Source organism: Aethalodelphis obliquidens, unplaced genomic scaffold (genome assembly GCF_003676395.1).
Source record: "Aethalodelphis obliquidens isolate GAN/ISIS:26980383/991018 unplaced genomic scaffold, ASM367639v1 scaffold95, whole genome shotgun sequence".
NCBI lineage: Eukaryota > Metazoa > Chordata > Mammalia > Artiodactyla > Delphinidae > Aethalodelphis > Aethalodelphis obliquidens.
The window spans coordinates 946,991-973,213 of NW_020838039.1; the positions used below are offsets into that span (position 1 = coordinate 946,991).

The following is a 26,223-nucleotide window of genomic DNA, read 5'->3' on the forward strand; positions in this document are numbered from 1 at the left end:
CAAATGAAAAGAAACGGGATCTGTCCCTTGAGTGTTCAGAGCCCTGTCTTTAGGAGGTCTATGGTGTCCTGGGGTGGATGCTGTGCTGCACCACCTAGGTCCCCCCTTCAGGACTAAAGCAGGTCTTCAGCTACTGAATGTTGGCAAAAAGAGCCACTTTCCCATGGCAAAAGTCCCTTTCCAGGGGGCAGCCTGAGTCCAGTGACTGGTTGATGCAGGAGTGCATCCCAGCCCCTCACGCCAATTTAGGATTCCTTTGATTGGCCGGCCTAGCTCTAGGCGCCCCCCTAGAGGTTGTGGGTGTGACTGCACCGCAGCCCAAGTTTCCCTTTGCCCAAACGTGCCGCCTTCTGTCAAGGAGTGTTAAGAGCATGCGCTATGGGGTCAGACCTACCAGGTTGTCACTCATTAGCAGTGTGCTCTTAGATAACTTATTTCTCAAAATTTTATCTAGTACTTCTGTAAAATGGGTATTATAATAATGTTTGTTATGACAATAAATGTGATTATGTATGCAAAGCCCTTTGCACAGTATCTGAAATACAGGAAGTGCTCAGTAATACTATGTTTGTTATTATCTGACTTAAAATCCTACCACAGTAGCGATATATATTTTTTATATCGGAGCAGATGTATGTATGTGAAGGGGTCAAATTATTATTTTAAATCTTGGAGATTCAGAGCTGAAAGGAAATACAGAGATGGCTCCAAAATTACAGAAATAAGCTCAACTCACTTATTTCCTTACAATGAAGAAATGGGAGGTTCAGAGAACTGCAACAGTAGTGATAATTTATTGAGGGTCTTCTGTATGTCAAACCCACTAATATACACCATTTCTTTCAAACTCCACAATAACCTTGTAAGTGACATAGACACTACTGTTGCCATTTTAGAGAAGACAAAATGTCAGAGGTTAAGAAATGTGTTTAAAGTGGTGACAGCTAGCAACTGACAGAGGGGCATGCAAACTGACAGCCATCTGATTCCTATGCCCATGGGCTCTACAATACATCACACACTGCTTTTTTCCTTAGAATCGTGAAGCCAGGGTTAAAATGCCAGAAACTTGATTCAAAGTGTGATTCAACTTTCCCATGTAGCCTCCTCTCCAAAATGAGACACGGCGGCCGTAAAAGCCAGTAGGACACAATTTGCTCAAGACCAAACTGAAACAAGAGGCAGGCTAATCCAGGGGTCCCCAACCCCCGGGCCAGTACTGGTCCGTGGCCTGTTAGGAACCGGGCTGCACAGCAGGAGGTGAGCAGCCCAGCAGCCAGCGTACAAATCTTCATCTGTATTTACAGCCACTCCCCATCGCTCACATTACCTCCTGAGCTCCTCCTCCTGTCAGATCAGCATCGGCATCAGATTGTCATAGAAGCGCGAACCCTACTGTGAACTGTGCATGCAAGGGATCTAGGTTGTGTGCTCCCTACGAGAATCCAATGCCTGATGATCTGAGGTGGAGCTGAGGCAGTGATGCCAGCACTGGGGAGCAGCTGCAAATACAGATTATCATTAGCAGAGAGGTTTGACTGCACAGAGACCATAATAAATCAATTGCTTGCAGACTCACATCAAAACCTTATCAGTGAGTGGCAAGTGAAAACAAGCTCAGGGCTCCCACTGATTCTGCATTATTTTAAGTTGTATAATTATTTCATTATATATTTACAATGTAATAATAGAAATAAAGTGCACAATAAATGTAATGAGCTTCAATCATCCTGAAACCATCCCCCTACCCCCACCACCATTCTGTGGAAAAATTTTCTTCCACGAAACCGGTCCCTGGTGCCAAAAAGGTTGGGGACCGCTGGGCTAACCCATTACATCACTATGTAATATTATGCTACCCTGTCTCATAACTCATCAACAGCTGACATTATAAATACATGGGTCCTCATGCTGTCTATAAGGGATGATAATAAAAACCAGGAATCATATGCCAGAGTCCATAAGGGATGGGAGGGGAGCTGAAAGTATACACACCATTCACCTCAACCCCAGTCATCACTGCTTTCAGTCAAGAAGGTGTAGAGCCAAGCAAAGCAAGCAGCAGAGTTGCTTTACAATGCATTTTCATGGATATAACCTTGAACTCTGCTCACACCTGGTGGTTCCCTTGGCAGGATTTCTAAGACTTCTGACCTCTCTTTTTTGTACAATAATCTGAACAAGCCAGGAACATTTTTATAAGCCTAAACAAAACAAGATGTTTCAAATTGGAGAGACAAAGGCTGCCGGGGGGGTGGGGGGAGTACATTCAAATTCTCTGAAATCATGGAGTTATGAACCTAGCTACTGACAAACCTTGGCAAACAGTTTTATGGTATAGCTATTAAAGCTTCAAAGAAAGAAAAGACAAAGAGGTATCTGACATGCTAAGTTTTTTAAGACTGTCACCCTAATAGATTATATTTTAAGAAAAGCTTTAAAGATTTTTAGATAAATCTTTAATTGACAGATTCATGGAGCGTTTCATGGAAAATTAGTGTTTGGAAGTGATCAGGAAACGTAATGACACACTTTTCTTGGTGCCACTGTCAGAAGCAGCTAGCATTGCTCCAAGTTCATTAGATCCTCAACATGTTTGTTGACAATGGATGTGCTTGGAGCCACACTAATGCAGAAATTCATGTTTTCATAAGGTGAACACAGGCTTTTTCTTTTTCTGATTCAAGTCTTCATATTTCCACTTACAACGGAAAATTCAACTAAGTTGGTAATAAATGTGGTTCTATGTTTAAATGTGAATACTCTATATTAACTAAACAAATTTTATCACAGGTATAATTCTTTCCTCTTGATTATTGACTGTTCTCGCAAGAGCTCATGCCTACCTTTTAAATTTCTGAGAAACAGCCACTATACCCCATCGCCCCCTTCCATCTCCTCCTCCTCCTGTCCCAGCACCTCAGCTGTCCACCCCACCCCCCCATGCCCATTTCCTCAATTCCTTTTATTTGGTATCAAAACCACAATTTATTTCTCAGTTGTTTTAAAGTAGGTATTTTTTCTTTGACTTTCTTTTTGGTCCAGTGCTATTTGTTTTATCTTTATCTTGTGCCCTGCCCATATTAGGGACAGAAGAATATAAAACTTTAAATTTCAGCAATCCTTGTGAGACTTTTTCCTTGATTATTAAGGTAGCTTCTTCTTGGAGAACAGTTTTCCATGACTTCAGTTGTTGAACTTAACAGACTTGCCTTGTAGGTTTCTTTGGCAACAAATTTTAAATATTGATTTATGAAGTTAGAAAATGCAAATTTTATAAAAGAATACAAAAAGTGAACAGGCAACTTTCTTAGTAGCAAACTAAATAGATAAAAATCAAGGACAATGTGAATCAAATAATATACAAACTTTTATTCAAAGTTAATTCAAGAAAGACATATTTTGGTCATTTTTAAAGTAAGATTAATTGAAGATCTCAGAAAAATTCTATCTGATCAACACAGATGGCTACTCACAGAAAGTTGTCTTTTCTGTTAATAGCAGCTAAATTTATACACACAGAAAAAATTCTTAAGACCATGCAAATTCAGTTGAATTCCATACATTCATTATATTCATCAAAAACCTGCAGTAATGTTCATGCCAAACTGTTAAGAAAAAAATTTGAAATACACACCAAAACATGACCAAGATTAAACCAAAGAAAATAATAAATAAGCATAATTTATATTTTATTTTAAAAAGTTTGGCATCACACATGTATTCAAGTGTGTTACACCAGTTCATTCCTCAGAAGTGGCATTTTAAAGTGTTAAGCATTGTTAAATATCAAAAAATACAACTCTGTTTTACAATGTAGTACTGGCATAATTCAAAGTACTGTGCCAATTATAAATAGTATAATCAAGTTTCAAACATCTTTTCAAACATATTTAAAGGAAAGCAAATAGACACACATTTATATGCACACAATTTATTATACTCATGTAATCAAACATATTTTATAAAAGCAAACAGTTTTATCCCTCAACTAGTTTGTATACTTACACAGTTTAATACCTGTTCAAAGATTTTCAGTTCCTGTGTATACAGATTTTCAGGAGAAGGAATAAAGATGAAACTTAATTTTACAAGAACACATATTTATCCCCCTTCACAAAATAATCCAGTCATTCAAGATTGGTAACTAGTCTTTGTGAAAGCAACTATTGTCCAAAGACTACAGAATAATACTGCAGTCCAAGTTTCTTATTAAAATTCAGTCAGCTGCTGCTCACTGCAGAAAAGCTTACACGGTGCATCTACCAAAAATAATCTTCAATATCTGAGGCCTATAAAGGCAGATGATCTTATCTTCTGCTGAGACTTAAAGTGCAGCTACAAGTGGAGAAGTGCTAGACTCTCAGTCACTTCAGAAGTACTTGTTGAAGTCTGCTTCTTCTCATGTGTAAATGTGCTGAAAATGTCCTTCAGGCTCATAATGGCTTATCAATAACTGTGACCCCTGAACAAAGAAACGAAGAAATAAAACAGAAGTCACAGGAAGCATTCTGTATCTCTGAGAAAATACTGAAGTTTTTATATTATTACTTAAGAGGGGCTGAACAGATCATGATGTTTCAAAATCTCTTTCTTAGAAACTTTAGTATTACTATCATTTTAATCTAAATGACAATGAAATCTTTGTTTAAAAATTAGGGACCAAAACTACATAAGACTATTTAATCCAGAGCTCGTCTTTTGCTCTTCACAGTTACAATTAAGGGAAAATAATTTTACTCAAGAAATACTAAGATCCACTTAATACTCAAAGGGGCACAAACAGACTTTTAAGAGTGATGAATATTTTCATTACCTTGATTGTGGTGGTTTTGTGGTTATATACATATGTCAAAACTAATAAAACTGTACACTTTAAATATATGCTATTTATTCTATGTCAGATATATCTCAATAAAGCCGTTTTAAAAAATTTCACGTAATTTTGAGGAATGCTATCCTGGGATCCTACTCTATATATCAATAGTTCTATTAGGTGGTGTTTTAGATGACAAGTAACAGTGATGGTTAATTAGTATAAATTTCTTTTTTCCCCACTATTAAATCTATATTAGAATGTTACTGAAACATTCTAATATTTAAAGCAATATAAATATCATCAGAATAAACTACATGCAACATATACTTTTTTTTTTTTTTTTTTTTTTTGCTGTACGGGGGCCTCTCACTGTTGTGGCCTCCCCCATTGCGGAGCACAGACTCCAGACGCGCAGGCTCAGCGGCCATGGCTCACGGGCCCAGCCGCTCCGCGGCACGTGGGATCCTCCCGGACCGGGGCACGAACCCGCGTCCCCTGCATCGGCAGGCGGACTCCCAACCACTGCGCCACCAGGGAAGCCCGCAACATATACTTTTAAAGACTCAGCATTATATTTATTAAAGAGTATTACCATTTCTCTTACGAAGAGAATGGACCAAACTGATATTTTATAATTTAATCAGTGCTGTGCTTAAGTAAGAAAATTACTCTGTAGCCTCACTGTAATAGTATCACATGGAGCCCTGCCAGGGGAGATGTTATAGGGCTCATATCTTTTGGATATTTGAGTAATTAAAGCCTTGCTACATTGTGAATTCCATGACACTGCATACAGATGTAGCCATATTAAATTTTATGATGCCACACTGGAAAGATCTGTAATTTTGAATACAAGTGACTACAGAATGACAAAAGGATACTAGTGCTTTATTTCAGAATATACATATCTGATATTATTTTGAGAATAAGAAATAAGATATACTTTGAGAAAAGACTTCCTTCTTATATAGGAGAAAAACATTCTTTTTTTTTTTTTTTTTGCCGTACGCGGGCCTCTCACTGTTGTGGCCTCTCCCGTTACGGAGCACAGGCTCCGGACGCGCAGGCTCAGCGGCCATGGCTCATGGGCCCAGCCGCTCCGCGGCATGTGGGATCTTCCCAGACCGGGGCACAAACCCGTGTCCCCTGCATCGGCAGACGGACTCTCAACCACTGTGCCACCAGGGAAGCCCCGAGAAAAACATTCTTAATGTAAAAATGATAATGATGTAATCCTTTCGTATTATAACAGAAGACTATAAGAAAACTGAAGAATTATTACCTGCGTAACTTCTCCCTGTGCTCATACAAGATGACACAACTGTCCATTTATCAGTTGTTGGGTTATAATATTCTACTGATGCCAAGTTACAGGAACCATCATCCCCTCCAACTACATATAACAGACCGTTAACTGCACAAACTCCTTTAAAAAAATTACACAGAGAAAAAACAATTATTTTAAAAATTTGGATGAATATAAGTATCCCTGAACGTGTCTGGTGAGGTGATCCAGAGACACGTACTTCCTTGAAAGAGGCAAGGAGAGAAGATGGGGGAACCCGAAAAGAATTCCTTTATATCTGAGAATCTAATACTAACTGTAAGCTCCTACTCATATGTTACTTATGCAGTAGATGCTTTATATATGCATTATTTCATTTAACCTTCACAATAACCTTACTTTACAGGTTAGAAACTATTTTAATCCCCATTTTATTAAAAACAATAGAAAATTAAAAGTCAAAGAACTCTCCCAAAGTCAGCTTCTAAGGAAATTCTAAGGAAAAATAAATATATATATTAGTAGAAAGTAAAAATGATTCTGAATTTTAATTATTATACTGACTGGTCAACTATTTTATCTCCTTTAAAAGGGAAAACAGTATTATTTATTTAATTATTATGAGAATAAAATATTTTTTGGATTTTTGCAAAATTCAAAACATCTAGAAAAGTATAAAGAAAAAAAGTCCACCACTAATCCTATACCGCTTAGAATCCTGATCATCGAAATTCTGGCTCTTTTCTACATGTATATACTCAGACACTCCTTTTTTTTTAACCCCAAAGTAGCTCATACTACACATGCTACTTTTTACTCACTCCCACCAAACAATATATACCTTGGACATTTCCCCAAGTTAATAAATACAGATCTACATAATTGTTAATGGCTGCATAGTATTCCATGTATGATAATACCATAATTTGTCTTTTACTGATGGATTTTAAGTTATTTTCAGCTTTTTTGCTCTTATCAATAATGTTACAATGAACAAGGATCTCTTGCACATTTTGCATACTTGTGCAATAATTTTCTTAATATAAATGTTTACAAAGAAAACTGCTGAGTGAAAAGATAAACACATTTTAAAAGCTCTTTATTTCAATTTATTTTTTAAAAGCATATTTAATAATTTTAAACACGACTCAGAGCTTTTATGAACTGGTACTACAGGGCATCAAAACATCCAGAAGGGTGCTGCCCGCACACTGGTCTCTTTACAGACAGTTTTGCTAACACAATTAATAGGTGCTTGTAGATTTTTAACGTAACAAAATAATGAGCCCAAATCTCTACACAGCATTTAAAAGCAATAGTATCTTCTGTGCAAATGGAGTGGATCCCCTTTACTCAAACTCTGTTGTGCTACTATGATAGTCTCTCGACAGGAAGCAAACTCATATCATTTTAAAGTAGTTCAAATACCTGAAAAGCAAGAGCAGGATGACAATAGCTCTACATACACAAAGTATCTCCTTATTCTTCTGGCTAGAAGAAATGAGCTAATTTTGATTTGAAAACAATAAAACAAGGGTAGAGAAAAAATAAGACTAGAATAATCTTTAGGAAAATAATAACAAAAGTTCAAATTGCAAATAAATTTCCTAATCCAGGAAGCACATGCACGTATGCTTTTCTAACTTCATATGTGCTGGGCCCCAGATCTGTGGGTCTTACTATTAATAGTTCTGGACTATCCATAGCTAAGAGAGTTTTAGTACTTCACCAAGTACCAGTTGTACCAGTTGGATGAGGTAAAAGGTCAAGTAAATTAATTTTATATTTTGCTCTGTTGAGCAAGTTCTTGCAGTCCCATATACTTATCTCCCTTAGTGATCACATTTAAATTAAAGAGAAATTAAGAAGAACATTTCTGGGGGGATGGAGGGTGCATCTTGCAACATCATCCAGTGGTATACAGTGAGTTTGAGAATCATCAGGAACTTATTTTGGATTATGGAAACTGGCATGAAGACAATGGCATTTTTAAGAAAATGAGAATTTCCCAAAAAGACTACCCAGGTACCCTGAATCTATTTTCCATTTCTATTTCCCTTCTACAGATCTTCTTTTTAAGTAGGTAGTTCTGTACCTACTTAAAGAGATCTTGAAGACCTCAGCTTTCTTAAAATTATTGTTGTTGTTATTTTAGCTTTTCCATTTTCTAGAAACCCTGAACTGTATTAAAATGAGGTTGCTTCTTCAGGCTTCCCCTCCAGATTCAGATAAACAACTAGCTTTTTTATCTGGTATAAATATTTACTCAACTAGACTAAATTCCCTGAGAACTGGGCTTCAGAATGTGATACAGGTAGACACTCAAATATGTCTGTGGTAAGAATGAATGAATTCAAGTATCAAATAAAGAGGGTTCTTCCTCTAATTAAGTCTCTACATTCATCACCAAAAAGTAAACTTTGACAGATATTATAAGTTAACAGAAGGATCACATCAACCTGTTATGTCCAGACACTATACTAGGCATTCACTATATAGGATTATTACAAACGTTTCTGCCTTTAAAGAGCAAGTCTATTAGGGAACTCAGATCAGTAAAAGAACAATGGAAATACACAGTGATACTCTGAATACAATTCAGTATAAATTTCATAATCATAAACTAGATAGATACCTGCATTTCTTCTACACATGTTCATATCTGCAACCTGTCTCCATGTGTTGGTGGCGGGATCATACACTTCAACACTTTTTCGTACTAAAGGGCCATCATGACCCCCGACAGCATACAATAAGTTGTTTAGCACACCAACACCTGTAAAACACAAAGAACCAAACAATAGTAGAGTAAAAGGGACAAGAAATTTATAATATATTAGGGTTTCTTCAAATGACTTGTAAATAAAACTTCTGAAATGATTATTCATATTAAAAGTCAATATTAAAGCATACAGCCTAAGAAGCAGAAACAAATAGAATTACAAATGAGAATCTCAGAACTATTGTTCTAAAAAAGCATGTCAAATACAATAAAAATAATATGGAGGTGAAACACAGAGAGGGAAGTCCTTTACACGAATCTTTTGAAAACAACTTTCGTGATAAAAGCAAACCAATATTAGAGCATAAAATCTGTAAGCAATGGATATGGAGTTGATTATTAAGCAAGTTCTCCAATAAGCACTAGAAACAAAAACCTAAAAGTAATGCCAAACAATATAAATAATTAAACAAAACAGAAGCCTTTAATATAACACTTTAGAAATTTTACAAAGTGAAATTTAAGTGCAGCTACCTACCAACTCTACCTGCATAATGCAAAAGACATTTTAAGTGTCACTAGAATCAGCATATATTTTCTGATAATATAAAGAGATGCCATCATTTCACTTGTTTAATTCTTTTCCATCATTTCCATGCTTCAATTACTAAATGAGGTTCTTATTCACCTGCTCCACTCCGTCTGGTACTCATTTCTGCTATATAGGTCCACTCGTTTGCTGTGGCGCTGTAGCATTCTACTGTGCTGAGACACTGACGTGAAGCTCCATCATAACCCCCGACAGCATAAAGCAGACCTAAACATGGAATCACAGAGAAAGCCAAATTCATAAAAAGCTATTTTTTCAAGTCAGGAAATAATATATTTTCCTCCTTGGTAGCAGAGTTTACCTTTAAAGTATTAGGAACTATTTAAAATCTTGCCTAATGGTGATAGGTGGACTTACCAAATCATATTATTAAGATCTGCAGAATATATATGATATTAATTTAACACTTTCATCAATAATCTGATAGAACAAGAAAGTACACTCAGTATACCTTTGGATAAACACTATTTGGTAAGTGAACATCCTGGAAAACCAAATTAAATATCAAAGTTATCTTAGTAAATTGAAAAAAAAGTTGAATCAAGAGTCAGTACCAGTATACAATGGAATATTATTTGGCAATAAAAAGAAGTACTGGTAAAATGCTATAGCATGAACAAACCTTGAACATTATGCCAAGTCAAAGAAGCCAGTCACAAAGGACCACATACTGCAATGTATGATTTCATTAATATGAAATGTCTGTAAGTGGAAAATCTATAGAGAGACAGAAAAGTAGATAGTGTTTGCTGAGGGCTGGGAGGATGGGGATGATAGCCAAGGGGAGTAGGACTGCTTTGTGGGGGTAATAAAAATGTTCTAAAATGAATTGTTATGACAGATGCACACTGGATTTTATACTTTAAATGCATGAATTGTATGGTATGTGAATTCTATCTCAGTAAAGCTGGTAAAAGAAAAGTTGGTGCAGAGGATTATACCCACCATGGGGAGGGGGTGGGAACCCACAGATTCACCCAACCAAGTAAAAAAAAAAATCATACTAATTAAACTCTTTTGGGGGACAAAGTAGGATATAAATAAATAACTGTGGCAACCCATCCCTTAAATGTTAAACAGCCCTTCTCCAGATGTAAAATTTCATATTCATGCCATCTGGTTTGTTCCCCAGATGACTGTATTAAAGTCAGTTAGTAATATTACACAGGTGACACAGAGAGAGGGAGAAGGAGGGGGACAGAGAGAGAGGGAGGGGGACCAGAGGGCAGGCGTGCCTTATTTTAAAAAGGGATAACTAGCATTTTCCAATAGCCACTATTTCCCTTTTAAATGGCCCTTTGGTTGCCCATTTAGAAAACCAGAGTCCGGGTTACAGGAAGAACCACTCACAACCACCAGGAAGCCGACCCACCTCCAACTACGGCAACACCCACGCTGCTCCTCCTCGTGTTCATGGGGGCCACGTGGAACCACTCGTTAGACTTGATGTTGTAAGCCTCCACCGAGGACAGCCCTGTAATAAAGCACAATGCACTGCACCTCAGGTTCCTTGTATGTATTAGTAGGGGAAATACTTCAGCTGCATTAAAGTGGGCCAAAATCCAATTATGTGACGAAGAGGAAGAGCGAGCTCCTACGCAAGCTACGGACATTTACTGGCTTTTTAAACTTGGGAAGATGACTGACACTGAAGCATGAGAAAGAAAATTTACATACTGAGCACTCTTAACATCATTTAAAGGAATTCTGGATGGAAATTTTAAACTTATCTTCACAATACCTGTTAAAACATTCAAATGCCTCCTAATTTTGCTAGGCCTTGTTCCATAAATGTGATCGCTATGTTAATTCTAACAGCAATGAAGGAAAGATAAAAGAAAATTGCCTGTACTCCCGTCAAAGCCTCCTACGGCATATAACAGTCCGTTCAACACAGCAGCCCCCAGGGTGCTTCTCCGGTCTCGCATGTTAGCAACACTGGTCCACTGATCTTTCACAGGGTCATAAGAATCCACAGTGCGGACCCTTAAGGAGCCATTAAAGCCACCGACAGCAAAAACGAGTCCAGCCATGTAGACCATCCCTGAAAAAGAAATACAGCAGTTAATGATGCATGTGCAACCCAACTGCTACCAACATCTAAAGACTGCATTCCAAACAGTCTACAGCTGTTGTCAGAACAGAAGTCCCCCTCAGGAGAAGCCTGGCTGAATAGGTCCTAAGAAACGCTATTCATTAGCGAGAATATAGAATGAATAGACTGTGCTCCTTACTACTACTGAAAAATGCAATGGCATGGGCTGAGGTACTATTTTGACTCTTGGCTTCTTCAAAGACTTACTTACAGACGTAAACAATGAGCCAATATTTTCCAACTACTTGAACCTGTACACATCTCCCATGGCTTTCAATTTTGGACCTTCTACTCAAAAATACCAGACCAAGTGCTTCAAAAGAATCAAGGGCATGAAAGATAAGGAAAGACTACGGAACTGTCACAGATCAGAAGAGACTAAGAAAACATGACAACTAAATGCAATATAACAAGGGAAGATCAAGATGGCAGAGTAGGAGGACATGGAGCTCACCTCACCCACAAACGCATCAAACATACATCTACATATGGAACAATTCTCACAGAAAACCAACTGGAAACTGGCAGAAGATCTCCTTTACAACCAAAGCTGCAAGAAAGATCTCCACGTAACCCAGCAGGATGGGGGGAAAAAGGCATTCAGAACAGGACTGGCACCCCTGGGAGGGATCTGTGAAGGAGGGAAGGTCCACACAGGCAGGACCTCGCCCTGGGGAGCCCCTCTGCCTGCTACGAAGTCTGCCAGGACAGACAGAGGGACTGGAGGTGTTACAGACCTGGGTTCTTGGACTCTTCAAGCAACAGAAATTGATAAGAGGCCAGATGAGGAATTCAGGCAAGGCTTTATTGGGACTTGTGCTTAGCACGAGGGAGCAAAAACAAGTAACAGGTTCCCTTTCTTGCTCCCTGAGGAGAGGGGAGCTGTTTCCTTAAATGGGGTGAGAGTGGGGGCATATAGGTGGCTCGGGCTGGAGGCGTGGTTTAGGTGGTCTGCCCACCCCTTGGTGGTGGTGTGTGAAGGGATCATGCCCAGTACCCTGCTTTTGCTCCTAGCACTTCAGAAGTGGCAGCTGGGTTTTGGCCTTATTATTCATAATTACCCTGACTACACATGTGCACAGTTATTTTTAGTCCCTTAGAGTTTCTTTGTATTCTGTTGCTCAAGGAGCTGTTTGTCCAGGTGCAAGCACTGCAGTAAAGGGTTCCAAGTCCCAGGTCCCAGCCTGTCTCAGAGGGGCCTGGTCTCTGCTCTCAAGGAGTGTGTGGGTGCTGGTTTACTAGCAATCAGAGCAGAGCTGATAGCAGTAACCTCACCACGCTTCCCAGTCTGAAATGCATGATGGGCAGGGATGCTAGTATGCACAGCGGCTAGATGCTGAGTCTTGGGCAGACGGGCCCAGGAAGAGGACTCTGTCTACCTGCATGGAGACAGCTTGGACGGCCTGGGGTATGGCCTTATCAAACCTCAGAGCCCACTGTCAGCATTCACACCATGGGGGAGGGTCCAGATCCAGTGGACATTGTTGGTGCACACACTGGGTCACACCACAGAAATGCATGTTTTGGGTGGGCAGCCCCTTGGGAGGAGTATACAGGGGTTCCTTTTCTGTCTGGAGCACTCTAGTTCTGCCCAGCCCACACTGAAGCTTGGAGCCAGATCTAGTGCAGATAGGTCCTGGGAGAGGCCTGCCACAGAGGCAGCCCAGGTCCCAGGTGGCAGCACAACCACCTTGACTCCTGCAGCCACAGCACCCCAGCCCCCAGCACCAGCCCACTCCACACCACACACCATAGCCTAGCACTAGATCTGGGACAAACACAGTGGAGAAAGGGACACGACCTTGGGCTGCTTCTGGGCAGAACTGCAGATGACTGCAGAGGCGGTGCATAGGTTCACTGTGACCACATGGGCCTCACTTGCTTCACTTCACCTCCTTTGCAACGGAGGCCTCACTTCACCTCCTTTGCAACAGAGCAAGGGCAATGGAGCCATATCAAATCTGAGACTCAGGGTTTCTACTCAAACAAATGGGGAGCAGACCTTGCCCCTGACAAGGCTGTGACATCCACAGAGAAAAGAGGAGGCTGTGCCCAATATTCAGGGCAGGCTCTAGACACCACAACTCCAATCACGCCCCCTTATCAAGGGGATAATGGCCAGCACACTCTGAGGAAAGATATGGTTGGCATACAGCCCTTGCACCAAAAAATACTGGACTTACACAGTCTATACAGGGATGCTCCCACATAAAAACAGCCCTTTCAGACCACAATAGACAACTGTTTCTCCTAAATTCATAGAGACAGACGAAGTCAAGTAAAATAAGAAAGCAGGGGAACTACTCCCAATTAAAAGAACAAGAGAAATCCCCTGAAAGAACAAATAATGAAACAGACCTCTCCTATCTACCAGACTTATAGTTCAAAAAGGAGGTAATAAAGATGCTGAAGGGATTAAAGATTATTGATAGAAATGCAGATCACTATAACAAGGAACCAGAAACTATAAAATGAACCAGTCAAAACTAGACAACTCAATTGCAGAGATAAAAACAAATCCAGAGGCAATGAATTGTAGACTAAATAATGCAGAAGAACGAATAAGTGATCTGGAAGATAGAATGATGGAAATCATCCAATCAGAGCAGCAGACAGAAAGACAAATGAAAAAAACAAACAAACAAAAAAACCCCAAAGTAACATACAAGATCTATGGGATAATATAAAACATACCTATGCAAAATAGGCGGGTTGCAGAAAGAGAAAAAGGGCTCAAAAATGTATTTGAAGAAATTATGTGTGAAAACCTCCCAAACTTAAGAAGGAAACAGATATCCAGGTAGAGGAAGCACAGAGGGTCCCAAACAAGATGAACCCAATCACACCCACACCAACACATTTCATAATTAAAATGGCAAAAGAGATACTAGGTCAAAAAACAAGCCTCAACAAATTTAAGAGGATAGAAATTATTTCAAGCATCCTTTCCTTCCACAACAGTATAAAACTAGAAATCAACCACAAAAAAAAAATGGGAAAAAACTGAACACATGGAGACTAAACAACATGCTACTAAAAAACCAATGGGCACTGATGCAATCAAATAAGAAATCAGAAAATGCTTTGAGACAAATGACAATGAAAAACACAACCTTACAAAAACTATGGGATGCAGCAAAAGCAGTTCTAAGAGAGAAGGTCATAGCCACACAGGCCTTCCTCAAGAAAAAAACTCAAATAAACAACCTAACCTACCACCTAAAAGAATCAGAACAAGAACAAACAAAACCAAGGTCAGCAGAAGGAAAAATAATAAGGATAAAAGAGGAAATAAAGAAAATGAAGATCAAAAAAACAACAGGAAAGATCAATAAAACCAAGAGCTGGTTTTTAGAAAAGATAAACAAAATTGACAGACCTCTAGCTAGGCTCACCAAGAAGAAAAGAGAGCGGATCCAAATAAACAAAATAAGAAATGAAAGAGGAGAAATAACAACCACAGAAATACAAAAAATCAGAAGAGAATACTGTGAACAGTTATATAATGACAAATTGGACCTCCTAGAAGAAATGGAAAAGTTTCAAGAAACATATAACCGGCCAAAACTGAGTCAAGAAGGAACAGATAATTTGAACAGACTGATTATTAGAAGTGAAATATAATCTGTAATGAAAACAACTCCCTGCAAACAAAAGGCCAGGACCATACAGCTTACCTATCCTTCTCAAACTATTCCAAAAAATTACAGAGTAAGGAACACTTCTAAAGTCATTGTATGAGGGCACCATCATCCTGATACCAAAACCAAACAAAGACACTACAGAAAAAGAAAATTACAGGCCAATATCTCTGAAGAATATAGATGCAAAATTCTTCAACAAAATATTAGCAAACCAAATCCAACAATACAGAGAAAGGATCATATCTCATGATCAAGCTGGATTCATTCCAGGGTAAAAAGGGTGGTTCAACATACGCAAATCAATCACTATAATACACCACCTTAACAAAAGAAAAGAAAAAAACACATGATCATATCAATAGATACAGAATAAGCATTTGATAAAATTCAACTTCCACTCATGACGAAAACTCTCACCAAAGTGGGTATAAAGGGAACATATCTCAACATAATAAAAGCCATTTATGACAAAGCCACAGCCAACATAATACTCAACGGCGAAAAGCTGAAAAACTTCCCGCTAAATTCAGGAACAGGACAAGGATGTCCACTATTACCACTTCTATTCAATATTTTATTGGAAGTCCTAGCCACAGAAATCAGACAAGAAAGAGAAATAAAATGTATCCAAATGGAAGTGAAGAGGTAAAACTGTCACTATTTGCAGATGACGTGACACGCTATATAGAGAACCCTAAAGACTCCACACGAAAAGTATTAGAACTAATAAATTCAGCGTGGTGGCAGGATACAAGATTAATATACAGAAATCTGTTGCATTCCTTTACACAACAACAAAATATCAGAAAGAGAAAGTAAAAAAAAAAAAAATCCCATTTAAAATCCCAACAACCTAAGAATAAACTCAACCAAGGAGATGAAAGAGTTATACACTGAAAACTATAAAACAATGATAAAGGAAGCTGAAGATAATTCAAAGAACTGGAAAGAAATCTCATGCTCTTGGAAAAATTAATATGGTTAAAATGACCATACGATTTACAGATTAAATGCAATCCTTATCAGAATATCCATGATATTTTTCAAAGAACTAGAACAAATAATACTAAAACTTATATGGAACCACAAAAGACCCAGAAATGCCAAAGAAATCCTGAGGAAAAAGAACAAAGCTGGAGGCATAACTCTTCCAGACTTAGACACTACTACAAAGCTACAGTAATCAAAGCAGCATGGTATTGGCACAAAAACAGACATATAGATAAATGGAAGTGAACAGAGAGCCCAGAAATAAACCCACACACCTATGGTCAATTAATCCACGACAAAGGAGACAAAACTATATAATGGAGAAAAGACAGTCTCTTCAACAAATAGTGTTGGGAAAGTTGGACAGCTGCATGTAAATCAATGAAATTAGAACATTCCCTCACACTATATATAAAAGTAAACATAAAATGGTTTAAAGACTTAAATGTAAGACATGATACCATAAAACACCTAGGAGAGAACATAGGTGAAACATTCTTGGAAATAAATCATAGCATTATTTTCTTAGAGAAGTTTCCCAAGGCAAAAGAAATAAAGGCAAAAATAAACAATAGGACCTAATCAAACTTAAAAGCTTTTGCACAGCAAAGGAAACCATCAGCAAAATAAAAGACAACCTACGGAATGGAGAAAATATTTGCAAACAATGTGACTGACAAGGGGTTAATAACCCAGATATACAAATAGCTCATACTATTCAAAAAAGAACCCCAAACAACCCAATCAGGAAATAGGCAGAAACCTAAATAGACATTTCTCCAAAGAAGATATATAGATGGCCAACAGGCACATGAAAAAGATGCTCAACATCTCTAATTATTAGAGAAATGCAAATCAAAACCACAATGAGGTCTCACCTCACAGTGGTCAGAATGGCTATCATCAAAAAGTCTACAAATAATAAATGCTGGAGAGGATGTGAAGAAAAGGGAACCCTGCTGTTGGTGGGAATGTAAATTGGTGCAGCCAGTATGGAAAATGGTATGGAGTTTCCTTAAAAAAAACTGAAAATATAACTATGATATGATCCAGCAATCCCACTCCTGGGCATATCTGGAAAGGATGAAAACTATAATTTGAAAAGATACATGCACCTCAGTGTTCAGAGTAGCACTATTTATTGGGTTGGCCAAAAAGTTCGTTTGGGTTTTTCTGTAACCTTATGGAAAAACCTGTACGAACTTTTTGGCCAGCCCAATACAATAGCCAAGACATGGAAACAACCCGACTGCCCGTCAACAGATGATTGGTTTAAGAAGATGTGTTATATATACAATGGAATATTACTCAGCCATAACAAAGAATGAAATACTGCCATTTGCAGCAACATGGGTGGACCCAGAGAATATCATACTAAGTAATAGTAATATGCCAATGCTAATTTCTTAGTTTTGATAACTGCATCACAGTTTTATAAGATATTAATAATAGGGAATTACACACACACAAATAATTTGTGAGTAACACTTTTCTACACAAGAAACAAATCTTTAAGTCCAAGGACAAAATTCTGATGTACAGGAATTCATAAAAAGTAACATTGTTAAATGGCCAAAATAACACAAAAATAATGCAAGTAAAGTCAGAAGATAAAAGATTAATACAAATAAACATTCACACCACAAATGACAGACAAAAAGGCTACTTCCCTTAACGTATTAAATCAATAAAATAGTATAATAAAAAAATGGCAAGAATCATGAACTGACCATTCAGAAAGATGTTTAACTTTCCTCATAATAAAAGTGCAAAGTAGATAATGAGATAGCATTTTTCACCTACCAGATTGCAAAACTCAATTTAATTATAAGGTGTTATAGGGTATGTAGGGAAATTTGTACCTTCATATTTTACTGTTAGTGGAAGTAATAATTGGTATATCTTCCTTGCATACTCTTTGAATCATTAATTCTAGTTCTAGAGTTTTATCCCACTAAAATATATTAGCATACATACATAATAATATATGTATAAGGAATTCATTGAAGTACTATTTATAACATAAGATTAAAAACAATTTTAATGTTCAATTAAAAACTAGTAAAAATTATACTACATCCAGATCCCTGTCCAACATACTAGACAGCTCGAAAGGAATGGGTTAACTTTATGCTGTTATGTAACAATTTCTAGGATATACTGTTAAAGGACTACCATGGTAGAAATGTTCTGTTACACTTAGAACTCATTTGCTATGGGAGCTATGATTTATGGATCCAGGTTTGAGTCACAGGAGGAATCCTTAGAATTTGCAACTGCCTCTTCTGATTACAGTTTTGGATAAATAAAGTCTATTTCAACAAATGTTTGTAAAATGAATGCTTGGAAGAAGGAAACTGTGGCTTATTAGCTAAGTCAGGAATCTCTTAGAACCAAGGGTCCCAACCTTAAGAATTCTCAACACTTCAGCAAAGGTAAGTAGGAAAATATCCAGCAAATTGCTAGCTACTCCACTTTATACTAGAGAATCTAATATAAAGAATATGTAAATTGAAGACAGAGCAGCTATCCCCATCGATGTCTTATGAGTTGCACGGGGCTCCTCAATCACTCTGTAATCACATGGTTATTTTAATCAAAGCTTTTCCAATAAAGATTCTTCTAGCTAATAAAATAAGACCTGAGAGAGAAGCTCCCAATGACCCAGCAATAGGGAAATGACCGCAATGCATGATGCTTACCTGCCCTACATCTCCTGGAAGGCAATTCTGCTACTTGGTGCCATCGTTCTTCTTTGAAGTCATAGCATTCCACACTGCGGATAGCCTTTGGTGCTTGGCCCCCAACCACCACCATTAACTGCAAGGGCAGAAGTAGAGGCACTTGAACCAACAACTACTGCATGTTCAGGGATTTAAAATGTCTTACAAAGACAATGACATGGAGAATATTACGATGAAGATGGTAGGGGGAGCTGGGGGAAAACAACCACCTCATCAACATTTAATAAACATCAACAAAGGGGACACATGTATGTTAGAACTACAATTCTATTTTCTAGCACATTTAGTCAAAAATAAGGATATCAGAAACTAAGTTTCTGATCCTTCAAGCAAAAGCAGTATTTAAGCCAAAAACAGCAGGCAGTCAGCACTGGCAAGGCTGCAGTGTCATAGGGCTTGCTATAAACTAGATCCCAGCTTTGTAATGACCAGGGATTAGATCTCCACAATCTAGGAAAGCAGACAGAAGTGAAATTTATGTTAGTGGGTAGGTGAGATGAAAAGGACGATAAGGTATTAAAGAAAGATGGAAGAAGGAAAAAAAAAAAACCTATTGAAAAAGGAGAACTAATTGAATTGGAGTTCACAAGAGAGACAGATTCCCAGATGTCAAGTAAAGAGACCTCCCTGGATGCTCCACAAATAAAACAACCAAGAGGACAGATAATGGAGATACTAGAAATCATAACAAATGAATGAAGAACAGTCCAGCACTGAGAATAAGTGAGGTCCATAAACTTCTTCAATTCAATTCAATCCAACAACTATTTATTAAGTGCCTATCTTCCATATTTGATCAGAACTGTGCTAAGATGTTCTACATAAGAAATGTAAGACAGGGTCTCTACCCCCAAGAGCTATTAGATATCACTAAGGAGACAAGACTCTAAAGTACTTCAAGAACTATATACAATTATATGTGACCAGAAAGCTATGATTAGTTATAGACATTAATTGCTATTCCTGATCAGAAAATGAAACATAGCCATAATTTAGTGAAAGCTTCCTGGAGGGAGTAGAACCTTGAGAGATAGATGGGATTTAGCAATCAATGTGTTTGTCTTTTAACGAGTATAAGTGGGCACACTGGGCACTCTTTGGAAACACTGAAAACACAGCTGTCAATTCAGAAGAACGTGTAAGTTAATGATGTCACGTGTGTAACACTGTAAAGCATGGCAAGGACCTGTCAAGGGAAAAGTGAGATGACAGGAAAAACGGATGTTCAAAAGAAACAAAAAATGAAAACAAACAGAAGATGGAATGACTCATGCATACAAAAAGGGAAGGTTTGCAACCTTGACTGAGCAACGACCTACCTGTACTTGGAACTATAGAAAGATGGGTACACAGAAATCAGAATAAATCTTGTTTCCGAAAAGAAGCCTATTTTAGTAATTTATTTACTGGAAAGTATAAAGAATTTTAAAGGTCTTAAAAAGAAGACTGAATGTAGCACAGTTATATAATTTTTTTTCTGACCTGCCATTCCTCTAGTGTTGAATACAAATAAATAAAAGGAAGAATTAACAAAGAAAATCTGCAATACCCTTCCCTCCTAATCCCAAAGGGAAAAAAGGGAGGGGCAAGGTTATGAAATCACAGAGGTGAAACAGACAGTAAGATCAATCCTGTATCTAGAGGTCTATAGAAGACCTACCTGTGCTTAACTTTTAAACTCTGCCCGGCAGTTAGACAACAGTTGAAAGAGGTTTGGTTAACATCTCTGATGAAGATCAGTTTAAAAAAATCTCTAAAGGGAATACTTTTCAAATAATCCTTGAGAAACAATATGGTTTATTAGATTTCATGATTCTCAACTATGAATCTTGTGATTTCCACACAATAGTTCACTTCTTGTAGATCAAAATGAGGATGGAAGGGAATATGTGCTACCGAATATACAGAAAGGTAGTAATATCTGTTCTTTACTCACCCAAGAGAAATAAAATGGGGTGAGGATTTGGAACTCCAGGAATCAGAGATAATGGGGAAAGGAAGAATGTATCATGGGAAGACAAGAGCAGGAGAGCAGGGATATTTGTATGAGATCAAGAGACGGTGATAAAAACCACTGTGCTACTAGCATCAAAAGAGGTGTCATGACTCTGACACCCCAATTATTTGTGACGCCTGATCTGAGAAACATCATACTAGTTTATGCTAATGCAAAGGAATAGAAAACTGGGAAGACATTTGTATGGAAAAGTTAAATGTGACGTATTTAAGGAAGGCAAGGGGTCGGGAGTTACACAAATTCAAGTGACCATCCTGAAATGTAGATCAATTAAACTTTGTTCTTTCATTTTCTTCACCTATTAAATATTAGTTTTGCCTCCTGAAATACCAAGTTTCATAATTTTCCAACTGGAAATCTTAATAGATATCCTGGGTAAAAAAAAGAAAAATAAATATATAGAAATAATAAGATTGCATTTGTAAAAATACAGATTCCAAAGATAAAAAGAAGCTAACAACAAAGCACAGTAGCAAAACATATACAGTTTTTCATTATACTGTCCAAATCCAAGAGTGCCTTACACAATCCCAAGACGGTTTACTGACGATACAAAATATCGTCATATAAATAATATCTGAGATATAAAATAACATCTGAGATACAAAAAGATCTTTGATGCAAATTAGTATGCGTCCACAGAATCAGAGCCTAATTAGTCACTGTCATGGTAGAAACATTATCTATTATTCCAGCATTGCTACCACATTTTGTCTCATAGGTCTTACCATGATTATGATATGTCAGCAAGAGAAATTAATCTTTGCCTCATTCTTACCTACCTATTTAGAATTAATCTTGAGTACAACCACTCTAAAATGACAAACAGTGCTACTGAAAAACGTGTCCAACACAAGCACTTTTGCAAAAACATGTGCAGATAAATAAACTTTGAGGAGAGACTATGCAAATGCAAAATCAGGAGCTGAGTAAGCTCCCTGCTACCTGTCAGGTCTGCAACCCTCCTCCCCAGCCACCCTGAGAGAACAGAAGAGAACCTTCATGGATCAGCATACCCACCACAAAATCAGAGCTAAAGAACTGAGAAACCGAAAGTTTAATACAGTTAGGAGGGTCACTCCAAAGCCACAACCAGAGAAGCCCAGAGAGTGTCAACTGAACAGATGATCACAACTCTACATAAGAGAAAATACTTGATAGGATTTTACCAAAGACTCTTTAGAATGTTTTCAAAAGCGACATGCTTATTACAGAAATTAGAAGAGAATTAGTTTTCACTCTAAAGGTTAAGGCATAGCTAAAGATAGCAAAGCTAAAGATGCCAGCAGAGGGAACATGCAAGTTAAGAAGAGATCTTTTATAAATATGAAATGTTTAAAAAGTATTAAAGATAAAACAAGCTATTTAGAAGGAAGTTAAAGAGACCAGCATAAAAGAAATAATAATTCGAATGGGCTAAGCCTATGAACAACTTTTATAAATCTATTTTTTTTGTAAGAACAAAAACTGACACCAAATAATATGGACAAATATGAAGTAATGAAGACTTATAGAGACGGCTACTTATAAAAGGAGGTAAAAGGGTATTTGGAAAATGTGAACACTTATAAAATCAGCAGACCCAGATGGCATGCATACTAAGGTGTTAAGGGAACTAGCTAATGTACTTACTGAGCCACTTACAATTATTTTTGAAAAATCTTGGAGAACTGAGGAGAGATCAGAAAATTTAAAAACGGCAAATACCAATTTTCAAAATAGGGTAGGAAGTGAGTGCCTTGTAAATACTTTTTAAGTGATAATAATTCTCAGTAAAAATTTAGAATATTTTGAGAAAAGCATTTGAACTTCCAGGAGCCTATGAAACGATGAGTAACACGCAGAGGGATGTTAAAAAAAAAAGCATGCCAAATTTGAATCTATATGATCCTGAATCTCAATAGATGTTATGTGCCAAATTATTTACTTTTTGGCTTAGATAATAAACATAATCATATAGACTGAAACTTCCTACAAACGGACTATGTTGGTAAGTGGGTATTTCTAATGAGGTATCACCAGGGAGAGTACTGAAGTCCATTTTAAATTAAAATATTTACTAATGATCTAGAAAAAAGGAGGGAGTAGCACATTGGCAAAATACATTTGGTTCTAAATTGAGAACTCTTGTTAACACTGGGCAAAACAGAAAAACACTACTAATATGGATTTGAAGCAATTAAAATGTAGACTCCAAAAAAAAATAAAATTGAAAAAACACTAAATAAAAGCATTAAAGTGAAAGAATTTAAAAGATTTAATTTAATGAAAAGGTAAAGTAATAACTAAAGGTGATATAAGAAAACAGTGGATAACAGATTAATTCTTATTTCTTAATTCATCATTGCCCCAAACACACATGAGAGCTAAAAATCAATACATAAATAAAAGCATTATATTATGGGTCATTCTGATTAGACCATACACAAAATGGTGCTTAAAGTGCTGGTCTCCTAGTACTGTAAAGATGCAAACAGAGCAGAAGGAATTGCAAACAGAGAGACAGAAATGAGGGGTTATTTGTAAGGAAAATTAAATCAGTAAGACATGAGTGGCTTCAACTAAAAAGATAAAGGTAGAATATGAACTTTCACAGAGGAATTACATGAACACTGGAGATCTGGGAAAACATATGGAAAATCTACACTGAAATGACTATGTATGATGTGTGAGTGAACCATCAAATAGTACACAACAGACAATAGGAAGGAACAAAAGGAACAAGCTAGCATCCTAAGTTCTTAGCAATTCTGTGAAACTAGTCGGTTTTCAGTTACTATCCAAACATGTAGCTTACAAAGAAACCTTTGTAAAGAGCTAAAAAAAACTCAGAAGGGACAAATACCAGTTGCCTCTGTTCCAGAAGAGTGACATCATGTAGTTTATAAAGATTAAGTGAGTCAAACAATCCCCACCCTCCACAGACAAAATTAATAGAGAAGTTGAATTATATACACTTCAATGAATTCCTGGGCACATGGAAAATCAGATGAATAAAATATTAACAGCCTCACTATGGGCCTTTCAGATGAGGTAGTAACAAGTATGAACAGCAGATCCTACTTTGGGAAGGTTCATGGGTGTCCTCAGTCGGGTCCGGACACTCTTCATTAATATACGCTGCTCTGTTGGTAGCAGATGATACTTCATAGCTTCAATGAGGTAATCTTTGCAAGCACTGCTGTTCTTCACCAGTGCTTCTTCCTCAACCCTCTGGAAGAAGAAATCAGACCCACCCCATGAGGGGATAGCTACTTCATGATAAGACTGACAAAGAAACAAAGTAGAGGAAAAAAGCAATAACTATCCTCCCTGGTTCAGTCTAAAAGTTACAGAGGAAAGTTTATAAATATCACTAAAAGAAAAGTAAATGATGCCCCCAAATGCTCAAGTATCTGGTCTGCAGAGCAAAATATTTATAAGTAATAAAGAAGAATTGCAATGAAAATTATATACTTCAATGTCAGCTACAGAATAATCTTTGGATAATATTATGTTCACCTATTTGTTATCTTTAAACATTAAGCCAAATAGTAAGAAAAATAAGAAAATTTAGATAATGAGTCCTTCAGGTGGGGGAGGAAATATTTATAAATTAAAGATGTCTTTTTAAAGCACAACTAAATACCCGGAAAAGGAATTCAAAATACTTTATAACAATGTGCCTACACCACAAATAAAACTTGTCCTTGCTATCCCTGACATCAAGTGCAGGACAGATTTTTTTCTGTTCATTTTCTTAAAGGCAGAGTACCAATGATTACACAAATTACAAAAAATAATGAGGCTTCAAGAAATTCTAAAATGATCAGATCTAATCTCCTAATAAAGAAATGTTTCATTACATGGTTTCAATTATAAATTAAAATGTTGAAATGTTCCTAGTAGAATATTAATAAAACAATAAATTTAAAATTGTTCAGAGACTACTAAAGATCCATTTACTGCTATTTATTTCAAATAACCTGGTTTTCCTCAGTTTAGAAGTAAAGACAGAAACCAAATGCAAGCCACTGAAACTGTGAAGGAAAATTAAAAAGTATTTGAGTTGAACATCAAAATTCCATTTCTACAGAGCAGTCAGAGCAGGCTATCAAAAGGAAAGCAAAGGAGATGCAGAGCAGTGACACAGAGCCACAAATGCATTTATTTACATGTACTTAAGTCACCACAAATACTGCCTCCATAAGTTCTAGTACTTGCTTACTCAAATCAGAAATAGGGAAGAAGCAAACCTGTAAGACTGGGAACTGCCCCAAGAGTTAGCAGCTGCCAAGGACAGCAGGTGCGTTTACTGCCCTCTGCCTAGTTACCACTGTGTAACAGGAATCTACATGCTGTCAGCCCAGTGACATGGAGTAGGTGTACTCATGTGTTTTGCAAATGCTTTTACCTGAACTAAATATTCCCGAGGAAGTAAAGGTAACCGTACATGTTCCATCAGCCGAGCCATAAATTCTTGCCTTACGTCCTTGTCATGATTCACCCAAGCTATTACTGCTTCAAATACCTTGCCGAAAATATGGGGGAAAGAAAAATAAGTAATGAGTTATGTACCAAAGCATCTGAATAAAATACAATATTACATTTTGTATACAACTCTTGCTAAGACATCCAAGTTTAATCCATGGCTCAAGTTTTTCAAATCCTGACTTATGATGCACTTGAAAAGTACATCCACTCCATTTCTTTCTTTGCTTTTTATTTTTTTCATTTGGTACTTAGTATGTACTTAATTTAAGAGGTACTCTCAGGAACTTTTAGATAATACAGTATTGTTAGTCACATTAGGTCTCTAGAACTTTTTCATCTTATAACTAGAAGTTTGTACCCTTTGACCAACATCTCCCAGATTCCCCTACTCCCAGCCCCTGGTAACCACCACTCAACTCTCTTTCTATGAGTTTGACTTTTGAGTCTGCATATAAGTGAGATGATACAGTATTTGTCTTTCTCTGACTTATTTCACTTAGCATAATGCCCTCAAGGTCCATCCATGTTGTCACAAAAGGCAGCATTTCCTTCTTTTTATGGCTGAGTAATAATCCATTGTGTGTATATAGCACCTCTCTATCCATTCATTCAGGTTGTTTCCACATCTTGGTTATTGTGAAAAATGCTGCAGCCAATACAGCAATACAGATATCTCTTCAAGATTCTGTTTTTATTTCCTTTGGATACATACTCAGAAGTGGGACTGCTGGATCATATGGTAGATCTACTTTTAATTTAGTAGGTACTTTAATAAGTACTTGAGTACTTTTATGTATTTAGTGAGTACTTTTTGCTGGGTATTT

General features: G+C 37.2%; 1 protein-coding gene across 12 annotated transcripts in view; it reads right to left on the minus strand.

Annotated features, from left to right (window-relative positions):
- Positions 1-3,352: 3,352 nt before the first annotated feature.
- The window catches only part of KLHL2 (kelch like family member 2), a 126,704-nt gene continuing 103,833 nt past the window's right edge, over positions 3,353-26,223 (minus strand). For 8 of the 12 annotated variants that reach the window (XM_027095898.1, XM_027095899.1, XM_027095901.1 and 5 more), the window contains 9 exons: positions 25,320-25,436; positions 23,990-24,139; positions 18,868-18,985; positions 11,283-11,480; positions 10,809-10,910; positions 9,515-9,643; positions 8,740-8,880; positions 6,102-6,245; positions 3,353-4,465 (listed from right to left, as the gene is read on the minus strand). In XM_027095898.1, coding sequence (XP_026951699.1) covers positions 4,437-4,465; positions 6,102-6,245; positions 8,740-8,880; positions 9,515-9,643; positions 10,809-10,910; positions 11,283-11,480; positions 18,868-18,985; positions 23,990-24,139; positions 25,320-25,436 — 1,128 coding nt within the window. In that variant the 3' untranslated portion in view covers positions 3,353-4,436. Of the gene's footprint in view, positions 4,466-6,101; positions 6,600-8,739; positions 8,881-9,514; positions 9,644-10,808; positions 10,911-11,282; positions 11,481-18,867; positions 18,986-23,989; positions 24,140-25,319; positions 25,437-26,223 lie in introns of those variants that run through there. The other 4 variants (XM_027095905.1, XM_027095906.1, XM_027095902.1 and 1 more) reach the window with 4 other exon arrangements.